This window comes from Hypomesus nipponensis, chromosome 17 (genome assembly GCF_054491055.1).
Source record: "Hypomesus nipponensis isolate SF chromosome 17, ASM5449105v1, whole genome shotgun sequence".
Taxonomy (NCBI): domain Eukaryota; kingdom Metazoa; phylum Chordata; class Actinopteri; order Osmeriformes; family Osmeridae; genus Hypomesus; species Hypomesus nipponensis.
Genome location: NC_140377.1, coordinates 6,352,157 through 6,375,150, shown reverse-complemented (window position 1 = coordinate 6,375,150; position 22,994 = coordinate 6,352,157). Strand labels below are relative to the sequence as shown.

The 22,994-nt window shown below is 47.5% G+C and overlaps 1 protein-coding gene across 3 annotated transcripts; it reads left to right on the top strand.

Moving 5' to 3' along the window:
* Positions 1–117: 117 nt before the first annotated feature.
* abca3b (ATP-binding cassette, sub-family A (ABC1), member 3b) lies at positions 118–22,994 on the top strand. Of its 3 annotated transcripts, XM_084677620.1 has the most exons (31): positions 118–373; positions 2,199–2,284; positions 4,809–5,058; positions 7,149–7,276; positions 7,758–7,923; positions 9,224–9,483; positions 9,702–9,818; positions 10,097–10,217; positions 10,914–11,087; positions 11,244–11,425; positions 11,593–11,739; positions 11,836–11,965; positions 12,068–12,222; positions 12,333–12,488; positions 12,641–12,851; positions 12,954–13,104; positions 13,542–13,640; positions 14,358–14,556; positions 14,655–14,961; positions 15,171–15,438; positions 15,841–16,036; positions 16,891–17,110; positions 17,450–17,608; positions 17,791–17,984; positions 18,106–18,240; positions 18,343–18,537; positions 18,690–18,877; positions 19,133–19,303; positions 19,443–19,639; positions 19,937–20,010; positions 20,338–22,994. In XM_084677620.1, the coding sequence occupies exons 2-31, from the start codon at positions 2,231–2,233 to the stop codon at positions 20,467–20,469; spliced, it is 5,136 nt and encodes a 1,711-aa protein (XP_084533746.1). In that variant the 5' UTR covers positions 118–373; positions 2,199–2,230; the 3' UTR covers positions 20,470–22,994. The 3 variants fall into 3 exon arrangements, with proteins under 3 accessions (XP_084533746.1, XP_084533745.1, XP_084533747.1); XM_084677621.1 differs by lacking the exons at positions 118–373; positions 2,199–2,284 and adding an exon at positions 5,253–5,298 and having other exon boundaries at positions 4,939–5,058; XM_084677619.1 differs by lacking the exons at positions 118–373; positions 2,199–2,284 and having other exon boundaries at positions 3,390–5,058.

Genomic DNA, 22,994 nt, shown 5'->3' with positions numbered 1-22,994 from the left:
ATCCCTACTTGAAGCACGATCACATGAAGAATCACACAAATCGCAAACAGCTGTGAAACCACGTGACCGTCGTCAAACGTCTGGTCACGTGATTGCGTTTGTTGACGATTGTGGCTGCATTTGTACAATGATGGCTTTCCCAGCGCCTGGTGCAATGTCATCGCCTTCCTAGCTGCCGTTTAGGGAACAAAAGTTTCACTTGATTCCCACTTCAACCGCTTTAGATTCAGTAATGCAACCGCGATTGTTCCAGTGAAGGAATAATTGGAGATAAATCAATGTTATCGGTGTAAAAAAGGAGAAAATAGGCTACAGAATCCGCCGACAGTAAGGACACCTCATGAAGCTCATGTGCCTATACTGCTCTCTTAAGGTAATGTAGTGCTGTTTATTGAAATGTATAGTTCTTAAAATATAATATAACGTTTTAGACTATTCAAGAAAAACGAGGTTAATTCATGTAAAAATCCCTCGCATCGCCAGAATCCTCGGAATTGACAGGCGTGTCTTTTGTCCAATCAGTTAGGCCAAGGATATTATGTTGCACCGGTAACAGACAAGATTGGCGGCGGGCGTAGTTTCGAAAAACAAAATGGGTATATTATTCCATGGCGTAAATATAAATTAGTTAACAGTTTTATTAGATTTCATGAGCATCCTCTCACCATGGGTCTTTTGATATCAACACTGGATTATTCTGAGTAGTTGCTTACAGTGGCAATTATTTGTTTATATATACTGCTGTTGTTTTACTCCTATTTTGTCCTTAAAATATGTTTGATATTGTTTAAAAGTAGAGATTTGTCATCTCAATGAAAATGTTCTTATGAAATAGAACTGGGCTTTAAACTTTGAATGACCATAAATGAAATGTATTCATCCTGCAAATGAATGTCACTAGTATTTTTCATTGATGGTCAGTGGGTTGTTTATTGGCTTTATTAGATCACTCATGAACTATGACACTGTGAACACATTCTCTTTAATTAGACAGATGATGCCACATGGTCTTATCTCTTTTTTAATTCTTCACCATCCTTAAAATGTGACCTATTATTATTGGCAAAAGACCATTGGCACAAATGTAAAAGTTTTTTTTTGTCTGACCTTTTTATGTTTCTAAAACAGAAGGACATTTCTATCCCAACAGGCAGTCTTCGTCTGGAGAAAATGCAATCGACTGATTTATACCTAAAATACATTTAGTGTAATCCAATGGGCTCCCAATAAAAGCTCTTCCTGACAGGGTATAAGGATATATAACACACTCTGCCATCTAGCCAGCCAACATAAGTGTTTTGTCATCAATTTGGGGGAATTTATAGCTTTCATGGCAGCAGGAAAACACAGCTGCAAATAAAGCCATACAATGTTTGTGTTCTTGACTGGATAGGGAAGCTCTGTGGGCTGTATAGCGCAAGAGGATGGCTATCCGTTTACATGTTTATTTGTAGATTATTTTAACTTTTATGCAAAGTTCATCAGGTAGAAGAGTGAATTTATTTGATGTACACCTACACTTTTTTAAATATATATATATATATATATATATATATATATATATACATACATACATACATACATACATACATACATACATACATACATACAAGAGATGGGTCTTGAGTCGTGGCGTTCCCTGTGCAGGAAGCAGCAAGACAATGTTACTACTCAAACTTAGTGTAAGTGCGATCTGTCAAGTATCCTGTCAAACTGGTTTGACTCCCTTTGGCCCTTGTTTTTTTCCAAGTAGATTTGTTGCCTTTCTAGTGCAACTCCTTCTCCTGTTCTGCTCCATCCCTCATGAATTGCTCAGCGGCTTTGTTCCTACTTTGCCAGATAGGCCTGGTGATAAACTTGTTTAATTGGAAGTTCACTTTGCATAATGCTGTCATGAATTCTTCTGACCCTATTTGACACACACAAAACCTTTCTCGACACAGTGTTCCGATTTACAATCATTTTAACAAACTAGGACAGCTGTCCTGTGCTAACTTCCACTTCCCTGTATTTAGCTTAGGTTTCAGGGTCTATGTTGCTGTTATTGTAAAATGAGAGTTGGTACAGGGTAAGCATGGTGTTCCGCTCTTCAGAAGCAGGAGGATTGCTCTGTGTGGACTCTGTGAGACCTTTCTCAAATCTTTGTCGTTTGTTTAATCTGGAACATCTCAACGTCTTTCTCTCTGTTCCCTGGCCAGGTACTGTAGTTCTGGGCTACTCTCCTCTCAAAATGGCAATCATCCGGCAGTTTGGACTACTGCTGTGGAAGAACTACATTCAGCAGGTGGGTTTCTATGGGAAGGGGTATAGAAAAACAGGACATATTTTAATCTCTTCTGTGATCTTTCGTGAAACTTGTCCTAGTGTATTGGATTTGAGTCATCTTTTCTACGGGGTATGACCAACTAGTCTGTGTAGCAGTATTCTAATGTGCAGTACAGTGATACTGTTCCCATTGTATTGTTAGCTGTGAATATTTGCACATTTTATGATTGAGATAATGCAGCTGTTATTCTGTCTTTTGTAATGACATGGGCTGGGCAAGGTATGTATAACAGTTTGTGTCTAAGGCTCTTACCGGCTCTCACTGGCTCATAAGGAGATCCTGTCATTTGGCAATCCTCCACAACATTCAATTTTTGCTGATAAGTATTTCACATGACATGCTGTTTAGTGTCTCAAAAAATAGTTGCATCATATGATAAGTTCAAAGGTTAGGCTCCTTGTGGGGTCTGCATGTTTTCAGTTAACTAGTTGTGTTACTTGTCAGTTATAACTTGTTTGTCAGTGTTACTTATAATAGAATTAATATAACTAATAACTGATGTTCTTTGCCTCATCTGCTCCACTTGAAATGGAGAAATCTTTTATTGAAGGGATGCGGAAACGCATCAGGTTGGGATATTTACCCCTAGAAAGATAGAACATGAATATTTGTTTCACAAGTCATTCAATATTTGCTGTGAACTTGCATATAAGCTAACTGGTATCTTTGTGGTTTAGCATAGCTACTCTGTATAAATGTTGTAGGCTCATACAACATTCACTCGGCATGCACTCATACGACTTATCTGGGCTGGTGCTTGCACAATGGAAGCTCACAACAGACTAACACAAACAGAGGAGCCTGCCGATCTGATTGGCTAGTCTGTCATGGAGAATGTTGTTGCTTCATCACCCTTTACCCACTCCCACTGCTCCAGTTGTGGCTGTTGCTAGGAAACTCCTGCGAGTGCAGGCAGAAAGGAAGTGGGGGCTGTGTGTCTTGGCTGAGATGCAGGCACCCGAGGGTCACGTAAGGTACTGTAGCCCCCCCCCCCCCCCCCCCCGTGTTTGAGGCCTCTAAAAGGTTACCTATTTTTCATTTTTTTTATGTCGTTCTCGTTGAACATGGCTGGATGGGTTAAAGAGTGAGCACTCCACACAAAAGATACCAGTCCTGTCATATCACATCCACGGTTTTATTTTCCTAAGGAAGGATGGTTTTGTTTTTTAGAGAGTTAATTGAGGTCAGACGTAGAACTGACCAATGGAAATGGAATGCCAAAAATACATTTCTGGGCACACTCGGAGTGAGAGGAATGTTGAAAACCAATGCAACCTAGTAAAGCTGCACTTTTTTTACATCACTGGTACAACCAATAGGATTTGTTTTGTCCTAGAATAAGACTATTGTGCTAAATAGGTTGTATAGTCCCATTTATAAAAGCAGTGAAGGCTGAATGTCGGACGTAACTGGTGCTAATCTGTATGTGGTACACCTCTTGCTGTTATTGTCTGGTAGTATGTCTTAATTTCATGCTCTATAAATGCCCATCTATAGTCTGATGCTTGTTCTCTCTGTAATGTGTGGTAACTTGTTCGTAGAGGTGTACCTTCTGTAGATATTTGCTTGAACCCCAGTTGTGCAGAAAGTGATCTAATTTAACACATCAACTAGTTAATTATTGCTGTGTGCTAGTTTTGTTTGAGCAACAACCTACAAGGAAGGTAGCTCTTCGGGAACAGGGTTGTAGGCCATACTGTAAATTATATCAAGTGACTCTAGGCTGTGTAGCTAGTGTCATGTTGTGCTGCCAGTGTAGTTTTCCCTGTGGACCTGGATCTAAGTCTGCCCTGGGTCCTAGAGACATCTTGGAAGTGGACAGGCCTCACTGTCTCTGTGTGCTCAACCCACACACACACACACACACACACACACACACACTTAGTTTCCCCTATCAGTCACTGGCTCAGCTAAGCTGTGATGTTTATATAAGTGACAGTACCCCAGATGCCTCTGTTTTTAAGCAGCCATGATGACATCAATTGTGATAGAGCATAGACCTAGTCACCCATTAGAAAACAAGGTCATGCTTGTTTGGTAAGGCCAGATTCCTGAGGTTATTAGACACACTGGAGAACTTGGCAGACACTCGTGCCTTTTGTTGCAACTGTGATAAGAAGGTTTTATATCCACACTCACCTGTAGCTGAAACAGTGTCCCAGTCATTTGACCTAACTTCTCATTGCCTGCCACTCTCTGCCTTTTTGTCTTCTCTCCCATATTTTGTTTAAACATTTATTTCATGTAGAAATGTATATTTCCAATAGAGGAAATTCGGTTGCAGCCAGGTATAAAAAAATAATACAGTCAATCCATCATAATGCACGGAAAAACTGAATATAGGACACAGTGACAACACCACAATACCGCACAGTGCAAGATCACTTCTTGTGAGGACAGATATGATTTTATGACCCTCCTCCTCCTCTTCCTGTCTACATTTCATTATTCAACCCTCTCCCCCTCTCTCCTCCCTCTCCAGAAGCGTCAGATCCTGGTGACTCTGGTGGAGATCGCCCTGCCGCTCCTCTTCTCCGCCATCCTCATCGTGCTCCGCCAGCGCATCCCCTTCAAGAACTACCCCAACGCCACCGCGTACGAAAGCTTCTCCGTGGACAGTCTTCCCAAAATCCCCGGTGCACCCTTCCAGCTGGCCTACGTTCCAGGCAACGCCAGTGTGGTGCAACGGGTGGCAGAGGATGTGCAGCGCAGCCTGAACTCAATCAGCTCAGGTGGGTGGGGAAGTAGAGGGTCAGAGGTCATATCTTGGATGCGGCACACTTTCTATCTTTTGACTTTCCACGTGTGCCTTCCTCAGAGAAGCACAGGTTCGGTTGAACTGGGATGGGATGAACTCGTTTTGCTCCTTTGCAAAGGAGACATGGGGGCTGTTTGCTTATGTTGCTCTCTCACCCATCCTTTATAGCCGGTTAGTCTGGTTCCACAGAGCCTTCACACACCAGCAGAAGAAGGTATGGTATGGTATGGTATGAACTAGGCATGGTCTGGTTGGTATGAAGGCCAGATAAGTATGCAGGCAGACAGGTATTCTGTCAGTGATAGAGGCAGACAGCAAGTAGGCCAGATTCCAAGTACACACTTGGTGAACCTGTCCTCTAAGATCCCAGCACACACTCAATAATTCAGCTGGCTTCTTTGGAGAAGGGAGGATAAGGAAGAGGAGGGGCACGAGCAAGGCTCACCATGTCACATGATATAATGTCACACTTATGGAAACATTCAGATTTAAAACCACAACCTTTGACTGCTTGGTCTGTCAAGGAAACGGTTCAGAGGAGCAGAACCTATAATTCCAATATACCTCTACTTGTGCTTGACTGCAAATGGCGAATACATTAAAACATGTCCCACTTGGAGGAGCCCTGTATGTGCATTAAATACTTAATAAGCGAAATGGTATTTCACATGGACCCTATGTTGGACATTTACTGTATGGACGAAGATCTCCTCCTGTAGGAAGGTCATCAGGTTGTCTGGTGGTCAGGAACAATTGTGAATGTAGTTTTATCGTACCTACTTTAGTGGATGGCACTTTGAAACTGGTTTGGCTTGGAGGCAGGTTGTGTGTTCGTGTGCGTGTATGAGGGGCTGTAATTAGGCCATATTTAAAACTTGTCTCCCATACACACCATCGATGTCCTTTTGCCTTTCACAAACACTACTGAAATACACTCACATTCACTACTGAACACCTCTCGCAGATACTCATGAGAATGGAACCTCACACAATGACAACTGAAAACCTCTCATACTCATGAGTGAGAACCTCTCTTATACCACAGTGAACACCTCTCACACACTACTGAAAATGTAACAAACTCCTCTCACACACCCCACTGAGAGTGAAACCTCTCACAAATAGAAGTGAACAAAATTAAATATGTACAGAATTGAAGTGAGGGCAGAATTTTTTTCTCCAAACTTAACAGAAGTTTTTATGTACTATAATGTGTTTTATTATATTATAAAATAATGTATTATGATATATGTAGGCGTATTATTTGTATACACACACACACACTGTATTTTGTACAGTAAACTTATGTGCACATAAAGTATGAAGCATATCCATAAAATGGTCTTATCTTGCTTAGTAAAATATCCTATAATTAGTTGTGTGTGTGTGTGTGTGTGAGAGGTTACATTTTCAGTAGTGTGTGAGAGGTGTTCACTGTGGTATAAGAGAGGTTCTCACTCATGAGTATGAGAGGTTTTCAGTTGTCATGGTGTGAGGTTCCATTTTCACGAGTATACGTGAGGGTTTCAGTAGTGTTTGTGAAAGGCAAAAGGTCTTCAATCGTGTATGAGAAGCGAGTTTGAATTATTAGCCTACACGGCCCCTCGTGTGCGTGTTGCATGTTTTGACATAGCATTCGCTGACCGTAGAATGACCTCGGAGGACCTGTGTGTGTGTGTGTGTGTGTGGTGTTCGAGACACTGTCCTTCACTCCTGTCTAGACATGCTTTGTCTAAACCTCAAAATACCTTCACTTGTGACAAGATTACCACTGATTTCCAAATCTAGTGAGGTAAGTATGGTCAGTCAATAAGACTCAGTCAAGAGCCTCACCACCCTACCTTTTGACTTGTATTGATTTACTTTTGAGGTATGCTTGCTGCCTATGATGTGTGTTTTTACCTCAGAAACGCATGAGAATGGGACTACATTGCAAAGCTTATCAGGAACAGAAGAAATTGAGTCAGCAGGCCTGGTGTGAACCTGTTGTTAGACTTGTATTCACACTTCAACCAATGTCTTTGTGTGTGTGTGTGTGTGTGTGTGTGTCCATGTGGCCAACAGTGCGTGGCTTTGAGACAGAGGAGCAGTTTGAGGAGTTTGTGAGGAACGACCCCCTGGCAGGGAAGGTGCTGGCAGCCGTGGTGTTTGAACACCCCTTCACCCACGACGAGGAGCCCCTCCCTCTACAGGTCAGCATGACCCTCGTGGTTCTTGTACTAGACTGGACAGCTACCTATAGAGGATTTAACCACATTTGAGTCTAACTAGCTAATTACCCACTGAACAGTAGTTATCTATGAACAAGGTTGAGCAGCCCTGACTTGGATCATTGTTTATTCTTCTAGTAGGGGAAGGGAATGGTACATTTAGAGGTGAGAGATGTGAGGTTGAACAGAAACCTTTGAAATATCTAGAGCTGGTGGTGTTGTTAAGCAGGAAGTGAGACGGGGACGAAGGACTCGTTTAACTGCACACACACACACACACACACAGTGGTTCTTCCTGTGTGACTGGTAACAGACACTTAACTGCACCAAAAGTTTGAATGTCTGAAGCCTGTTAAAGGAGCTCACTGTTTACCCTTTGTGGAAGATCATTTCTCAGTACAGTTTTTCTCTCTTCAACCCCGTCTCCTATCACACCTCTTCTCCCATTCCTGTTGGTGTGTAGGTGAGCTACCACCTGCGTTTCACCTTCACCCCTCTCAACGCCCCACCCAAGGAGAAGTCTGAGCTCAACCCCAACAATGACCTGGACTGGCACACCCTCAGCCTCTTCCCCCTGTTCCAGATGCCCGGGCCCAGGGAGCAGTATGACCGCCAGGGGGGAACCCCGGGTGAGCATGGGCACACACACACACACACACACACACACACACACACAGTGAAAGGTAGAGTCAAGCCTAACAGCAATCAGGATGTATGACCTCTGTTTTATCGCCCAGAAGCTGAGAGGTTACAGAAGCATGTAGCAGTCTGAAGTTACCTATAAGTTCCCTACTGTACAAAAAAAACTGTATTTTTTTTTCTCTGAGGGAATGGCAAGAGCCAGTAGTTCTACATATGTATACTGTATTCAGAGTTCAATAGGATCTCTCGTCTGACACACACTGGCTATCAGGGGGCTTAGGCGTTCAACGACGTGGCCTTATCTTGAGGTGGCAGAGCCAGGGTTGTTACAGGCTGGTGGGCTGGGTGTTTGGAGGAACTGGACCTCGTCAGCTGTCACGCCCATAGAACCTTTCCGCCCTCCACTCTTGTCCAAAGTTCCTCTGTCTGTCTGTCTGTCTGTCTGTCTGTCTGTCTGTATGTATGTCTGCTACATTAACACTACATTGCCACATTCCCCAGGGCTGCCAATAACAGCAAGACAACAACAAATCCATGAATGTAGATTCAGAACCAAACATGTAGGGTGGTTTTTAAAGGTCCCATGACATAAAAATGTCAGTTTAGGAGATGATTTAACATTAATCAGAGTTCCCTTAGCCTGCCTTTGGTCCCCCCAGTGGCTAGTAATGTTGTTAGGTATAAACAAAGCCCTGGGTATTCTCCGCCTTTGAGAAAATGAAAGCTCAAACGCTCTGATTTGAAAATGTTCCTCTTATGTAGTCATAAGAGGAAAGGTTACCTCCCCTTTCTTTGCTTTGCCCACCCAGAGAATTTGACCCGCCAATGAGAAAATGAATTACGACCGTGCAAGTGCAATATCGTTTTTTCCTCGACACATCATGGCTTGCAAACATCCAAAGCATGGCAGTTAGCCTCTCTCCTTCTCATGGCATTTAAAGCTACAGACACAAAAATGGCACATCCTACGAAAGCTCATTGTGGGACTGCTCGTAGTGGCTGTAATTCTGCACCAAGGCTGAATTTCGGAAAAGAGACTTCAGATACAGTATTAGGAGACGACTAAAGCCTATATAAAAGCATCCAAAAACAGCATGTCATGGGACCTTTAAGAGGCTTCAGCTTTCAGTCACGTTCTTTTCAGTTTCCTCCTTTTCATGTGATGGCACAAAAACTGTCTGTGTGAACTGTTTGTTTTGAGGTGATGGAAAGCCCCTTGTGGAAAGGACCATTCAAAGAAGTAACCCCCACCCTCCCTCCCTCCCCCCTCCTCCTCCACCACCCCAGGCTACTTCCGCGAGGGCTTTCTGTCGTTGCAGCATGCCGTGGACCGGGCCATCATGCGCTCTTTCAGCAGCAGCGACACGGCCACCCTGCTCGGCCAGACCAAGGTGGTGCTGTCCCGGTTCCCCTACCCCGCCTACATCTACGACGTCTTCATCCTGGCCATTCAGAACCAGTTGCCCCTGCTGCTGGTGCTCAGCTTCACGTACACCTCCCTCAACATAGTCCGCGCCGTAGTGCAGGAGAAGGAGAGGAAACTCAAGGTGTGTGTGTTTTTTCGAGGTACAAAGAGGAAAAGGAGAAGGCACTGAGAGACGGCGTAACGTGTGTTTGTGTGTATGGGATAAAGGGAGTCCGGGGTGGAGACGGATTGTGCTTGGATGTGAACGACGGTGTGTGTCAGTGTAAACCATGCCAAGCTAACTGTGTGTGTGTGTGTGTGTGTGTGTGTGTGTGTGTGTGTGTGTGTTTGTGTTTCCAGGAGTACATGCGGATGATGGGCCTGAGTAACTGGCTCCACTGGAGCGCCTGGTTCCTCATGTTCTTCCTCTTCCTCTCCATTTCCATCTTCTTCGTCACTGTGCTCCTGTGTGTCACGGTAAGAGTCCTTCCAAGGTGCAGGGGGCAATCCACCCAAACAGAGACAATGCTGTGATCGGAATACACTTAATAACATAAATACTCCCCTCCCTGTGATGGACACAGCTGTGTAGATGAAGGACAAACTACTGACCAATAGCATCAGTGTTTACACCAAAGGTGGGAGGGATAGGAACGGGGAGGAATTTTCTAAAATGTTGCGTGCCTGAAGGAATCTAAAGTCTGGAGTTTGTTCATGATTAACAAAGTGTGTGTGTGTGTGTGTGCCTTGTGTAGGTTCACCCTAACGGTGCAGTGCTGACCTACAGTGACCCCACACTGGTCTTTGTCTTCTTGCTTGTGTTTGCTGTGGCAACCATCAACTTCAGCTTCATGATCAGTGTCTTCTTCTCAAGAGGTGATTGTGAAATGTCTCGCTTGTTTCCGTCTGAAATGCCGGGGTATTCCGTTTACATGCCACTCATGGTTGATCTGGTTGTTTCTATTGACTGTGCTCTTTTGACCTTTGGGCTGTGTATTTGAGAGACACACTATCTGAGTGTGTTTGTTCTTGTGTGTGTGTGTGTCTGCTATCAATGCTTAGCCTTATGTTAGTTCAATCTCTTTCTTACCCTGCCTATTCCGTCTTGGTGCAGACCAATGGCAGTGCCAGGCCTTATCATTATACCTGGCTATAAAACTAAGTCAAATGTTGGTTCAGCCTAACATAACATTCTTTCACAAAGACTGAATAGCGTCCATATCTCCCTGTCTCTCTTTCTTACTGTACTTTCTTTAATATCTTCACATGTCTAAAATGAGATAACAAAGCCAGATCCTACTAGTAAATGATGAAGTAGTGGATTGTGCAAATAAATTGTGCAAATAAATTGTGCCCCAAAATGTTGAATGAAGTGCTTTACAAACAAGGCAAAGCTATATAAGATAAGTGTGTGTGTTTTCCTCTGTGACGAAAATAATGAATTTGCACACAAATGAACTATTGCAACCCGAAACGTCCAACCTCACACGGAACCGTTTCAAATGTTCTTTTTCCTGTTCAAAGTCCGACCGTAACAGCACGTTCCTCTCCCTCATTTCCTTTCCTCTCCAGCCAACGTGGCGGCGGCGGCCGGGGGGTTCGTCTACTTCCTGAGCTACCTGCCGTACGTGTTCCTGTGGCCCCGCTACGACCTTCTCAGCCACGCCCAGAAGGTCTCCGCCTGCCTCATCTCCAACGTGGCCATGGCCATGGGAGCCCAGCTCATTGGCATGTTTGAGGGCAAAGGTCCGTTTTGGAGAACCAGCGAAATAATCGTTAATAATGTTTTTTTTGGGGGGGTTCTTCATTTCACTTTTTTGCCCTCTTGGACCAAGACAAATGATGTTTCTAACGTCAGAACGTACCGCCCTCTCCGTTCCACCTGCCCCTCCATCTCTCCAGGCACGGGGATCCAATGGGCCAGCCTGTTTGACTCGGTGACGGTGGACGATGACTTCTCCATGGCCCAGGTGCTGGGGCTGCTCCTGCTGGACGCGCTGCTGTACGGCCTGGTGGCCTGGTACGTAGAGGCCGTGTTCCCAGGAGAGTACGGAGTCCCTCTGCCCTGGTACTTCTTCCTGCTGGTACGACCGCCACCTGGCCTCACACACGCACATGCAGCAACACCGAGACACACGCACGTTGTGTTGCTATTGCTCATAAAGACTAAAGAACGACATTCAGCTTCAACGTCCTGCATTGTTTTAGTCGTTGAATCTAAATATCCATTCATCCTTCCTTCCTTGGCCAGCCGTCGTATTGGTGCAGCAGCCCTCGCATGGCCTTGCTGAATGAGAAGGAGGAAGAGGAGGATGCAGAGAAGGCAATGAAGGGGGAGTTCATCGAGGAGGAGCCGTCAGGACTGGTGTCTGGGGTGAAGATCAAACACCTAGCCAAGGTGGGCACAGGTCTCCATCACTACAGGAGATGGTAGGCTTGCACGATGAAACTGACTGACGTGTCTCTGTGTTGCGGCGGTGCCTCCTCTTGGCAGGAGTTCTCTTTGGGCAGCAAGACCAGGAAGGCTGTCAAGGACCTGACGGTGAACATGTTCGAGGGCCAGATCACCGTGCTGCTGGGACACAACGGAGCCGGGAAGACCACCACCCTGTCCATGCTGACAGGTGGAGAGCAAGCACACACACACACACACACACAGGCTATGACAATTTTTCTTCACGATAACCATGCCGGTTTGTGGTTTCTCTTTCATTGTGTCCACCCAGGTCTGTACCCACCTACCAGTGGGAGGGCCTACATCAATGGCTATGACATCTGCCAAGACATGGCTCTGATTCGCCGCAGTCTGGGTCTGTGCCCCCAGCATGACGTTCTGTTTGACAACCTCACTGTCAGAGAGCACCTGCTCTTCTACGCCCAGGTACACCTTCCTCTTTCTCCTCCTCCTCGCCACGCCTCGCCCCGGCCCTCAGAGACCGATGCCTCCACTAAGCTTTCCAGCGTTTCACCCTCCTCTTCCGTGGTTTCTAGTTGAAGGGTTACCCCCAGCAGAAGATCCCTGCGGAGGTGGACCGGATCCTCCACATCCTCAACCTGGAGGACAAGTGGCAGGCCCACTCCAAGACCCTGTCGGGGGGCATGAAGAGAAAACTGTCCATCGGCATCGGCCTCATCGGAGACTCCAAGGTCAGAGACCATGTCGGTCTGTCTGTCTGTCTGTCTCTTTATCACTCACACACACGGTCTCCCTCTGACAAATTCTCGCATCCAAACACCCTCTTACATGCACTCTCTCACTTACTCACACTCGCCCTCCAACTCTCCCCCCCCTCGCCCAGGTGGTGATGCTGGACGAGCCCACGTCGGGCATGGACCCCTCGGCGCGGCGTGCCACCTGGGACCTGCTGCAGGGGGAGAAGCGCGGGCGCACCATCCTGCTCACCACGCACTTCATGGACGAGGCCGACCTGCTGGGGGACCGCATCGCCATCATGGCCGGCGGGGAGCTGCAGTGCTGCGGCTCGCCGCTCTTCCTCAAGAACAAATACGGTGAGGACGGCCACGGGAGGGGACGGCGGGACGACGCGCATCTCTGTGAACGCCTTTACTCATGAATGCCCCCCGACCTCCCCCCCCTCCCCCACCCTCCAGGTGCTGGTTACCACATGGTGATCGTGAAGGACGCGCTGTGCAACGTGTCGGAGATCACGCGCCTGGTGCACATGTACGTTCCCAACGCCACGCTGGAGAGCAGCGCCGGCGCTGAACTGTCCTACATCCTCCCCAAGGAGAGCACCAGCAGGTAACACACACGTACACACGTACACACACACACTGAAACACAGGGCTAAGGTAGATAAGGATAAGGCATACAACCGATAATGGAATTGATGTGGAATGTGTTGTTTCCACCTTGATCACAATACACAGTATTAAAACAGATCTGTACTACCTGACACATTTTATACACACAGTTTATGAATATTATATCCCCCCCCCAAATACGTTAGCTACAGGTTGAAATTGTGACTACTACTCTTACCAAAGGATGGACGTATTTTCTCTGTTTATTTCAAACTTAAAACATAGAATTATACAAATAATGATCAATTGTTTAACATTTCAAATAATTAGGAAGTGATGCGGACACATTTATCATTGGATTAGTTCACTATTATGACCTACTTTTTTTGCCAGGCCCTTGTAAAATGATCCCCTCCTCCCTTCTTCTCTGTCCAGGTTTGAGCTGTTGTTTGCAGAGCTGGAGATGAACAGAGAGGAGCTGGGCATCGCTAGCTATGGAGCATCCGTCACCACCATGGAGGAAGTCTTCCTCAGGTACACGCATGTACACACACACACACACACACAGACACACACGCGTGTACACCGATAGATACACAAACACACAGGCATGAGTCTGTGACTTCACTACTTCCTAGGCTCCTCTGTTTTGGACAGTAATTCTCTTATACAATAACCCTTACGGAATTAATCAAGCCTTTAAGTAAGTGCAGTTAATTCTAATAAATGTCACCTGTGGATGTCTAGTTACTTATTAGTTATTTCCTGTCCCTTTGTGGAGCTCTACTTGGTAGTTCTGTCTTGTCTGAACTCATGTTCATCTTCCACCCAATTAATTCAGTTCACACAGCTGCCTTCCACTGCTGCTTGATAAGCAATCATCCCTGCTTGGTGGGCTGTGTGTGTGTGTGCCTGTGTGTCAGTTAGGTTGGTGATGTATTCATCTGTGCTAGCCAGAAACAGCCACTGCAGCTGCCAATGCTCCCTCGTTATTTTCCAGAAAAGAAGCAGTTGCCACCAATCCCCCCCCCCAAATCTCATTCAGTCATCATTGTCTTCTTAAAGACGGACACACCAGGAAGCACCAATGGGTCCTCTCTAATGAACTAGATTTGATATGGCTTCTGTAGAAGAGTAAATGATTGAGAGCTGCTTCTTTCCCCTTTCATGAACTGTACCGTTTCTCATGCATGAAGGTTTTGCTGTACTTTTTCCTGTCCTTTTATATTTTGCATGTGTGTGTGTTTCCAGGGTGGGTAAGCTGGTGGACTCCAGTCTGGACATCCAGGCCATCCAGCTGCCCGCTCTCCAGTACCAGCACGAGCGGCGCTCCCACGACTGGACCACGGACGACGCCAGCAGCATCAGCGGCATGACCGACGTCACCGATTTCACCGACAGCGGCACGCTCATCTCCGAGGACTGCTCCAACATCAAGCTCAACACGGGGGTGAGGCACCGGGACCAGCCGGGTCAAACCATTCCTGCAACGTGGGGGCCTCCCATGTTAAACCCTTTCTCTCACCCCCCCCCCCACCCCCCCCCCAGGCCAGACTCTACATGCAGCAGTTCTATGCCATGTTCCTGAAGAGGGCGCTGTACAGCTGGAGGAACTGGAAGGTGATGGTGGCCCAGTTCCTGGTGCCCCTGGTGTTCACCGTGCTGGCTCTGGCCGTGGCGCGCTCCTTCCCTGGGCACCACAGCGCCCCCCTGCTGCGGCTGGCGCTGGGCCGTTACGGCCCCACCACGGTGCCTGTGGCCCTGGAGCCCGGGGCAGGGCAGCTGACCGCTGCCCTGGCTGACGCCTACAACCTCCAGCTCTCTGCACAGCAGGCTCAGCTTAAGAACATCACAGGTGTGTGTGTGTGATAAACAAATGATGCACAATTTAGATAAGTCCCGTTTTTTATTTTGTTTTTATTTCTTTTGAAGGGGGAAACGCTCCATGTAATCCAGTCCTTAAATATGCATCTCTCACAATTTGAGCGGCTGGTTGAGATGAAAGCCAATGAATTCATCCTCATCCCTCCTATCCTCACCTATACATCCCCCCTCTCCCTCCAGACTTCACAAAATACGTGCTGACCCAGGCCGAGCGGGAGGGCGGGGCCTTCAACGAGCGCTGCGTGGTGGGCGCCGCCTTCCGTGGCGCCGCGGTGACGGAGATCACCGCGTACTTCAACAACCAGGGCTACCACACAGTCGCCACAGCCCTAATGATGGCGGACAACGCCCTGTTTAAAATGCTGGCGGGACCCAACGCGTCCATCCAGACGGGCAACTACCCCATGCCCCGCAACCTGTCTGAGAGTGCCCAGGGCCAGATTACCGAGTGAGTGGAGAAGGGCGGAGGGAAGGGGGTACAGAGGGGAGGTGCATGAGACGAACGCAGAGAATCACACGCGAGACTAGTTCGACAAGGACGAGGGAGGCTGATAATAGGGAAGTGGTTGCGGTATAAAGAAGTATTGACCACAGTCTAGCGTCATCGATCTGGAGGAGAGAAGTGGAGGACGAGAATAAAAGGAGATGGGTCCGCAGAGTTGAGGATTGGGCTGTTGTAACTGTGGAGAGGGATTTGACCACAGTCCACCAAAATTGCATGCGCATACAGGGTCGCAGGGATGGCGAATTTCCACTTGTTCTCTCATGTTTGGCTTCTCCCTCTCTCTCAGCTGACCTCACCCTAACCCATGACCTCTCCCTAACCCATGTGTCCTGCCTCCATCTCCAGGGGCTTTGGCATCGCCATAAACCTGATGTACGGCATGGCGTCCCTCTCCAGCACCTTCGCCCTGCTGCTGGTCACCGAGCGCTCCGTCAAGTCCAAGCACGTGCAGCAGGTCAGCGGGGTGTACCTCTCCAACTTCTGGCTCTCCGCCCTGCTCTGGGACCTGGTCAACTTCCTGCTGCCCTGTGTCCTCATGCTGGTCAGTCTGTCACTCACACACACTCTCTCTCTCTCTCTCTCTCTCTCTCTCTCTCTCTCTCTCTCTCTCTCTCTCTCTCTCTCTCTCTCTCTCTCTCTCTCTCTCTCTCTCTCTCTCTCTCTCTCTCTCTCTCTCTCTCTCTCTCTCTCTCTCTCTCTCTCTCTCTCTCTCTCTCTCTCTCTCTCTCTCTCTCTCTCTCTCTCTCTCTCTCTCTCTCTCTCTCTCTCTCTCTCTCTCTCTCTCTCTCTCTCTCTCTCTCTCTCTCTCTCTCTCTCTCTCTCTCTCTCTCTCTCTCTCTCTCTCTCTCTCTCTCTCTCTCTCTCTCTCTCTCTCTCTCTCTCTCTCTCTCTCTCTCTCTCTCTCTCTCTCTCTCTCTCTCTCTCTCTCTCTCTCTCTCTCTCACTCACTCACTCACTCACTCACTCACTCACTCACTCACTCACTCACTCACTCACTCACTCACTCACTCACTCACTCACTCACTCACTCACTCACTCACTCACTCACTCACTCACTCACTCACTCACTCACTCACTCACTCACTCACTCACTCACTCACTCACTCACTCACTCACTCACTCACTCACTCACTCACTCACTCACTCACTCACTCACTCACTCACTCACTCACTCACTCACTCACTCACTCACTCACTCACTCACTCACTCACTCACTCACTCACTCACTCACACACACACACACACACACACACACACACACACAGCCTGCTGTAGTTTCTTTATTAGTCGGTTGACTAGCATTATTTCAAATACTGTGTGTGACTAGGTCTCTGCTGTCCTTTTTTCCTCCTTGTTCCTTCTCTCTCCCCCCCCCCCACCCCAACCCCCTTCAGGTGGTGTTCCAGGCGTTCGGGGTGAAGGCCTTTGTGGAGCACAACCACCTGGTGGACATGCTGCTGTTGCTCCTGCTGTACGGCTGGGCCGTCATCCCCCTCATGTACCTGCTCAGCTTCCTGTTTTCCACTGCCGCCTCCGCCTACACACGCCTCACCATCTTCAACATCATCAGCGGCACCGCCACCTTCCTCAGTGTCACCATCATGACCATCCCAGGTGAGGTCATGAGGAACACCCCTGTGCCCTTGGTTTCTCCTCCTCGGTCCAATTCGACTAGTGGTTTAGTCCTCCACTGTAAGGGAAAAAAACAATTATTGTCAAGTAATTGACCCATTTGACCATTTATTCAAGAGTTGTTTTGTAATTATAAACCTTTTTTAGTCTGTCATCAGTCTTGTCAATATATTGGATGCTGCTTGAGAAGATGGTTGCAAGACTTAATTGTTTCTAGATAATGAACCATTTAGTGACTCAACTCTGACTCAATCATCCATGTCTTTTTCACCGGCCTCTGATCCCTTTCTCTTCATCCATCCATCCATCCATCCATACCAGAGCTGAACCTGCTGGACATGTCTCATCTCCTGGACAAGCTGTTCCTTGTCTTCCCCAACTACTGCCTGGGCATGTCCATCAGCCAGTTCTACCAGAACTATGAGCTTCTCACCTTCTGCACCTCGAGCCCTTTAACTCAGACCATCTGCAAGATCTTCAGTAAGGGACCCTTGGAGGGGCGCTGGCGATTGTAGTTTTAACCAGGCTATTAATTGTAGGCTTAGTTGTTAGGGTTGGTTAGTCAGTGGTGAGAGATTGAGATTATTACCACTGTTGTCATCAACGTGATAAAGTATTTTCTCTAAGCACTAGGAAGTTAACCCTTGGCTGACCCTTCCCAGACATCACCTACCAGGAGAACTACTTCTCCATGTCTGAGCCTGGAGTGGGCCGATTCCTGGTGGCCCTGTCCCTGCAGGGCCTGGTCTTCATCCTCCTGGTCTTCGCCATCGAGCTGCAGGGCGCCCGGGCCGTCCGACGAGCCCTCTGCTCCCTCTTCTCCGTCTGCGCCCGCCGCTGCACCCGGCGCAGCAAGGTGAGATGGGTGGAGCTACGAGAGGACGTCGCTTTCCTCTGCTCGGAGTGGTCTGTGCTAACGATCGCGGGCGCAGATTTGTTTTCATGGTTTTTGTAATGCGTGTACGTGTGTGCGACAGCTGCCTCTGATCAAGGACGCAGCTGTACAGCCCGAGGACAGGGACGTGGCCGAGGAGAGGAAGAGGGTTCTGGAGTGTCACCCCATGGTGGAGTCTATGGTGGGGAGTCCACTCATACTGCACGAGCTCAGCAAGGTACACTATGTGGTTGTGTGCATGCATTCGTGTGTGTGTGTGGTTGCGTGTGTGTGCGCGCGCGCGCGTGGTCATCACGGTCGCCTCTCCTCCGCCTCTCAGGTGTACAGGGGTGGGCAGCCCCTGCTGGCGGTGGACCGTCTCTCCCTGGCGGTGGGGAAAGGGGAGTGTTTCGGCCTGCTGGGCTTCAACGGCGCCGGGAAGACCACCACCTTCAAGATGCTGACCGGGGACGAGACGGTCACCTCCGGGGACGCCTACATTGACGGATACAGCATCCTGAGAGACATCAAGAAGGTAGGAGGGGACAGGAGAGGGGGGGAGGGGGAGGGAGAGGAACGAGTGTACCGGGGGGGGGGGGGGGGGGGACAGGAGAGAAGGGGACAGGGATACGGAAGGCATGGATGACGATAAGCCCCGCCCACCCCCACCTCCGTCCTGTGTTGCAGGTGCAGCAGAGGATTGGCTACTGCCCTCAGTTTGATGCGTTGCTGGATCACATGACGGGAAGAGAGACTCTGAGCATGTATGCCCGGCTGAGGGGGATCCCAGAGAAGTATGTGTCGGGGTGCGTGGAGAACGTCCTGAGGTCCCTACTACTGGAGCCCCACGCAGACAAACTGGTCCGCAGCTACAGGTAAGCTGTGTGTGCGCGTGCTCTTTAGCCGACGTTGTCCATTTAATGTGTTCATCTGTTTAATTTTCCATTTCAAGAGTCTTGAATGCAAAAACAATCCCGGCCTTATATCCATTCCTCACTATTTTTTTCTCTCCCACCATTCTCACCATTTTCTGGCTCTCCTTCCTTTCCATCTTTTCTTTTCTCTCTTGCTCTCTCTCTCTCTCTCGCTCTCTGCCTCGCTCTCTCTCTCTCTACCTCTTTGGTCAACAGTGGGGGCAACAAGAGGAAGCTGAGTGCAGGCATGGCTCTGATTGGTGGACCTCCAGTCATCTTCCTAGATGAGCCGTCCACTGGGATGGACCCTGTCGCTAGGAGACTGCTCTGGGACGCCGTGACCCGCACAAGGGAGTCTGGCAAGGCCATTATAATTACCTCACACAGGTGAGTACATACTCATACCATGTTTGTTCCCTCCACAGTTCAGCATCTAGAATGGATGGCTAAAGGGCTCACTTTCACTACCTATTTTCTTTCTTTCTCTCTCTTTCGCTCCGTCTCTTTCTCTTTCCACCGCCCTCAGTATGGAGGAGTGTGAAGCCTTGTGCACCAGGCTGGCAGTGATGGTGAGTGGTCAGTTTAAGTGTCTAGGCAGCCCCCAGCACCTTAAGAGCAAGTTTGGCAGTGGCTACACCCTGCTGGCCAAAGTGCGTGTGGAGGCAGAGCTGGAGGACAGCGACTTGCAACTTTTCAAGGACTTCATCGAGGGAACCTTCCCAGGTCAGACATGCTAACCTTTCGGCGCCTTATACTTTATATGTGCATCCCTCCTCACCTTCCGGTGACACGTCGCATGATGAGGCGGGTTTAAGTTGAGTAGAGAAGCACATTTTGATCCAACAGGAAGTGAGAGTTGAGAGACTGGCTTTTAGAAACCGAAAGACAGGATGTCATTTTGGTAGATTTGAAAAAGGGTTTCTGGTTCAAGAGCGTAATGCAGGTTCAAGAAGGGTCCGACATGGCTACTAATCGTGCAAGATGTAGGTGTAATGTCTTGTCACTTCCTTGTCGTCACAGGAAGTCAGCTGAAAGATGAGCACCAGGGGATGGTGCACTACCACTTGACTGACAAGAAACTCACCTGGGCACAGGTAATTGAGTCTATTTGGTGGATAAAGGACCTCACCAGAGAGATCCTAGCCAGTGTCACAAATGTGTATTGTAACAGTGCACCTCCTAGTGGATGTTGCATATATTGTGAGGTTTAGAGACAATAGCTGAAAGGTGGATGTTTACAAACTCCCTTTTTGTGAGTCTCTGCGACTTGAGTAAGAGATGAGATGTTTGGAATCTTGCACCGTCAGATTTGGCCTTTTCCACATACACTCACGGCAGAGGATATTGCTTCTCTGCTATCACGAGGCTCAACACTGATGGGGTGTGTGTCTGTCTGTGTGTGTTTTGCTCTTGCTGCTCAGGTGTTTGGCACTCTGGAGGCAGCCAAAGAGAAGTACAGAATCGATGACTACTGTGTGAGCCAGATCTCCCTGGAGCAGGTATTCCTCAGCTTCGCCCAGTTCCAGCACTGCACTGAGGACCGGAGGAAATAAACCCGCCCCCCCCCCCGCCCCGAAACAGGAAGAGGAGAAGGAGGGGTAGCGCTCCTGTTTCCCCCCCCGTTGTGTTCATCTGTCTGAGCGTCTCTGCACTTTGAATGGCTAGGCCTGTGTACATGGATTTGTGGAGCCTTTGTGACGCTCCCCTGGGCTGTGCTCAGTATACTCACACACGCATTTGCGACACACACACGCGCGCGTGTGTATGCGTCTATATACACACACACACAGGCCTAGACCACTGTGCCGGGCTTAAGCAGGGGCTTGGTCAAAATGAGTCCTTAAATGTTGCTCCATTGTGTCTTTTGGGTTGAGTTGGAACCTACACGTTTTTACTGCATCTGAAAATAAGTCTACCATGCTCATGGTCTAACTGGTCATTGTGTGTGCGTGCTACAGACTGGACTGGTGTGTATGTGTGCAATTGTATGCCGCCGTTTGTGTTATTTATGAATTCTGTTTGTTTTCTAAACGACTGTGCTAAGTGGACAGACCTGAAGAAGGAAAACCAGTCTGTGTGACTCAGTAGTGACCATTCTACATTTAGTAGCTCCACCCTTTGCCTTATGGCTATCTCTTGTTCGGTCAAATACCTGGTAGAAACATCTGATCATGTGCCCTACGGTAGCTCAGTCTTTAGGCAGAATGTAAATAATAATGCAATGTATTCATGGTACTGAAGCCTTCTAGCAATCCAGATAATTATCAACAAGTTTTTTTTAGGGGGCATAAGCAAATGCATGCCTTGCATGACATTTAACTAAGAAAATAAGTAAAGAAAAAGAAGGTCCTTTTAAATGACCAATTACATCTGTCAAGACACATGACAGATGAGGGTCAAAAGGTTTGGGCTTGTTTGGCTCCTGTGGAATGACCATCTGCATCTCCATACTTGCTAGTCTTGGATTCTTTAGACAAGGTCATGGATAGTTACCAGACCTGTTAGTCTGCTAGGTTTTGGAGCTCAGATGTCCTCAAAGACAATTGTACAACAAGGCATCGGATGACCCTGTAGTAATTACATAATAGTTTTGTTCCTCATGCTACTACTGTGAAACTGAATGACTCGCCTTTAACAGCCAGTGGAACCTGTGTTTCTTGACTTTTGGCACAAAAGAGTTCCCTGTGTATCCATCAGACCTGTAGGTTATTTGTTGTCAGCAGAGCATCAGGCTGTCCTAATGGTCATCCTCACAGAACGTGGGCTCCTACAGGGAGATCCTGTCTGGACATTCAGTTAAGTGAGCTCTTTGTGTGTGTTATTAACTCTGTTTTGCCGCAATTTTCATTTCACCATCCCTTAATGTGTGTCCCCTGCCTTCCTCTGATTCACACTACTACAAGCCAATGTTACTTCATGTCAAATGATTACGTATGAGAAGTTTACCTGTTGATTCATGGAACATGCACTGCTACTGACCAATGCAAGGAGGAGAGCCCTCTCTCTACTGGAAGGTTCACCTCCAGGAAAGCAGCATCCAAGCAGTGTCATGAAAGTCACTTTCTTTTTTGACCACAGGGGATTGATTTGTTCGTTTGCAACCACTTTATGTAATGTAAAGATTAATTTGCACTTTTATGTAAGAGAATTCCGGACCATAGCTCCAAAAGATCTGACTTAGTTTAGTATAAGAACATGCTCCTCTTCTTGTCTCCTATGTCCTTGGGTTCCCAGTTCTTTAAAAGAGGGATAACATCAATTATAGTTTTCACTCTCTCTGGTTATACGGATGGTTGGGGTAGCACATCATCTGAGCTTTCAAAATACTTGTGTAGATGCATTTTGAATGTTGATTAGGATTGTGATGCTTCATTTATCAATGCAGCTGGCCAGAGAACCACCTGGGCCCCAGTATAACCTGTGGGCAGGTTATCTTGCATAACTTGAACGGGCCAACTACGGCCCTTCACAATCTCCTCAGGACTTGAGGTCAACTTACACCTTTCTCTCATGACTAAGGGCATTTCTACTGTCAAAGCTCAGTCAATCCATGCTGCAAGTGAGTTGAATGTATTTTTGTTGTCGTTTTCGAGCAAAGCATATGACACCGTGTGTTGGCACTACTACAAAAGTGGCAGTTGAACTGGTGAGACCTGTGGTTCATCTGCTGACTGGACCAACTGGTGGGAGAGGGGAAATGGTCCTTTAAGAAAAGACATTCCTGGACAATGTTGTCCTGATGGGGCACATTCTTCGTGTTGACTTGGGTGATATAGGGCTCGACAGGTGGGTTACATTCCTGAATGTATATGCACAGTACATTTTTAGACATCAGTCTGTGGAGCTACTCCTCAAGATGGAATGGACTAATGGCATTTTTAGTTCAGTTGATGTGAAACTTGAAATGTGTGAAGATGCTGAATATGATTAAGCCTAACCCTTTCTCCTAATCTATCATATTTAAAAAGGGAAAATGTAATTGTATGTACTGTACTATGGAATTAACATTGTCTACTATATATGTATTGCTATTCTTTTTTTTTTTTATTAAATGTGCTCTATGCAAGTGGAAGCAAAA

What these genes read in the sequence shown, in the direction of transcription:
- abca3b (XM_084677619.1), top strand. Translation starts at nt 4,737, where the DNA reads ATGACCCTCCTCCTCCTCTTCCTGTCTACATTTCATTATTCAACCCTC. An exon ending in GCCCAGGGCCAGATTACCGA is followed by an intron (nt 15,439 to 15,840) that starts GTGAGTGGAGAA and finishes CTCCATCTCCAG; the next exon opens with GGGCTTTGGCATCGCCATAA. An exon ending in AAACTGGTCCGCAGCTACAG is followed by an intron (nt 18,878 to 19,132) that starts GTAAGCTGTGTG and finishes TTTGGTCAACAG; the next exon opens with TGGGGGCAACAAGAGGAAGC.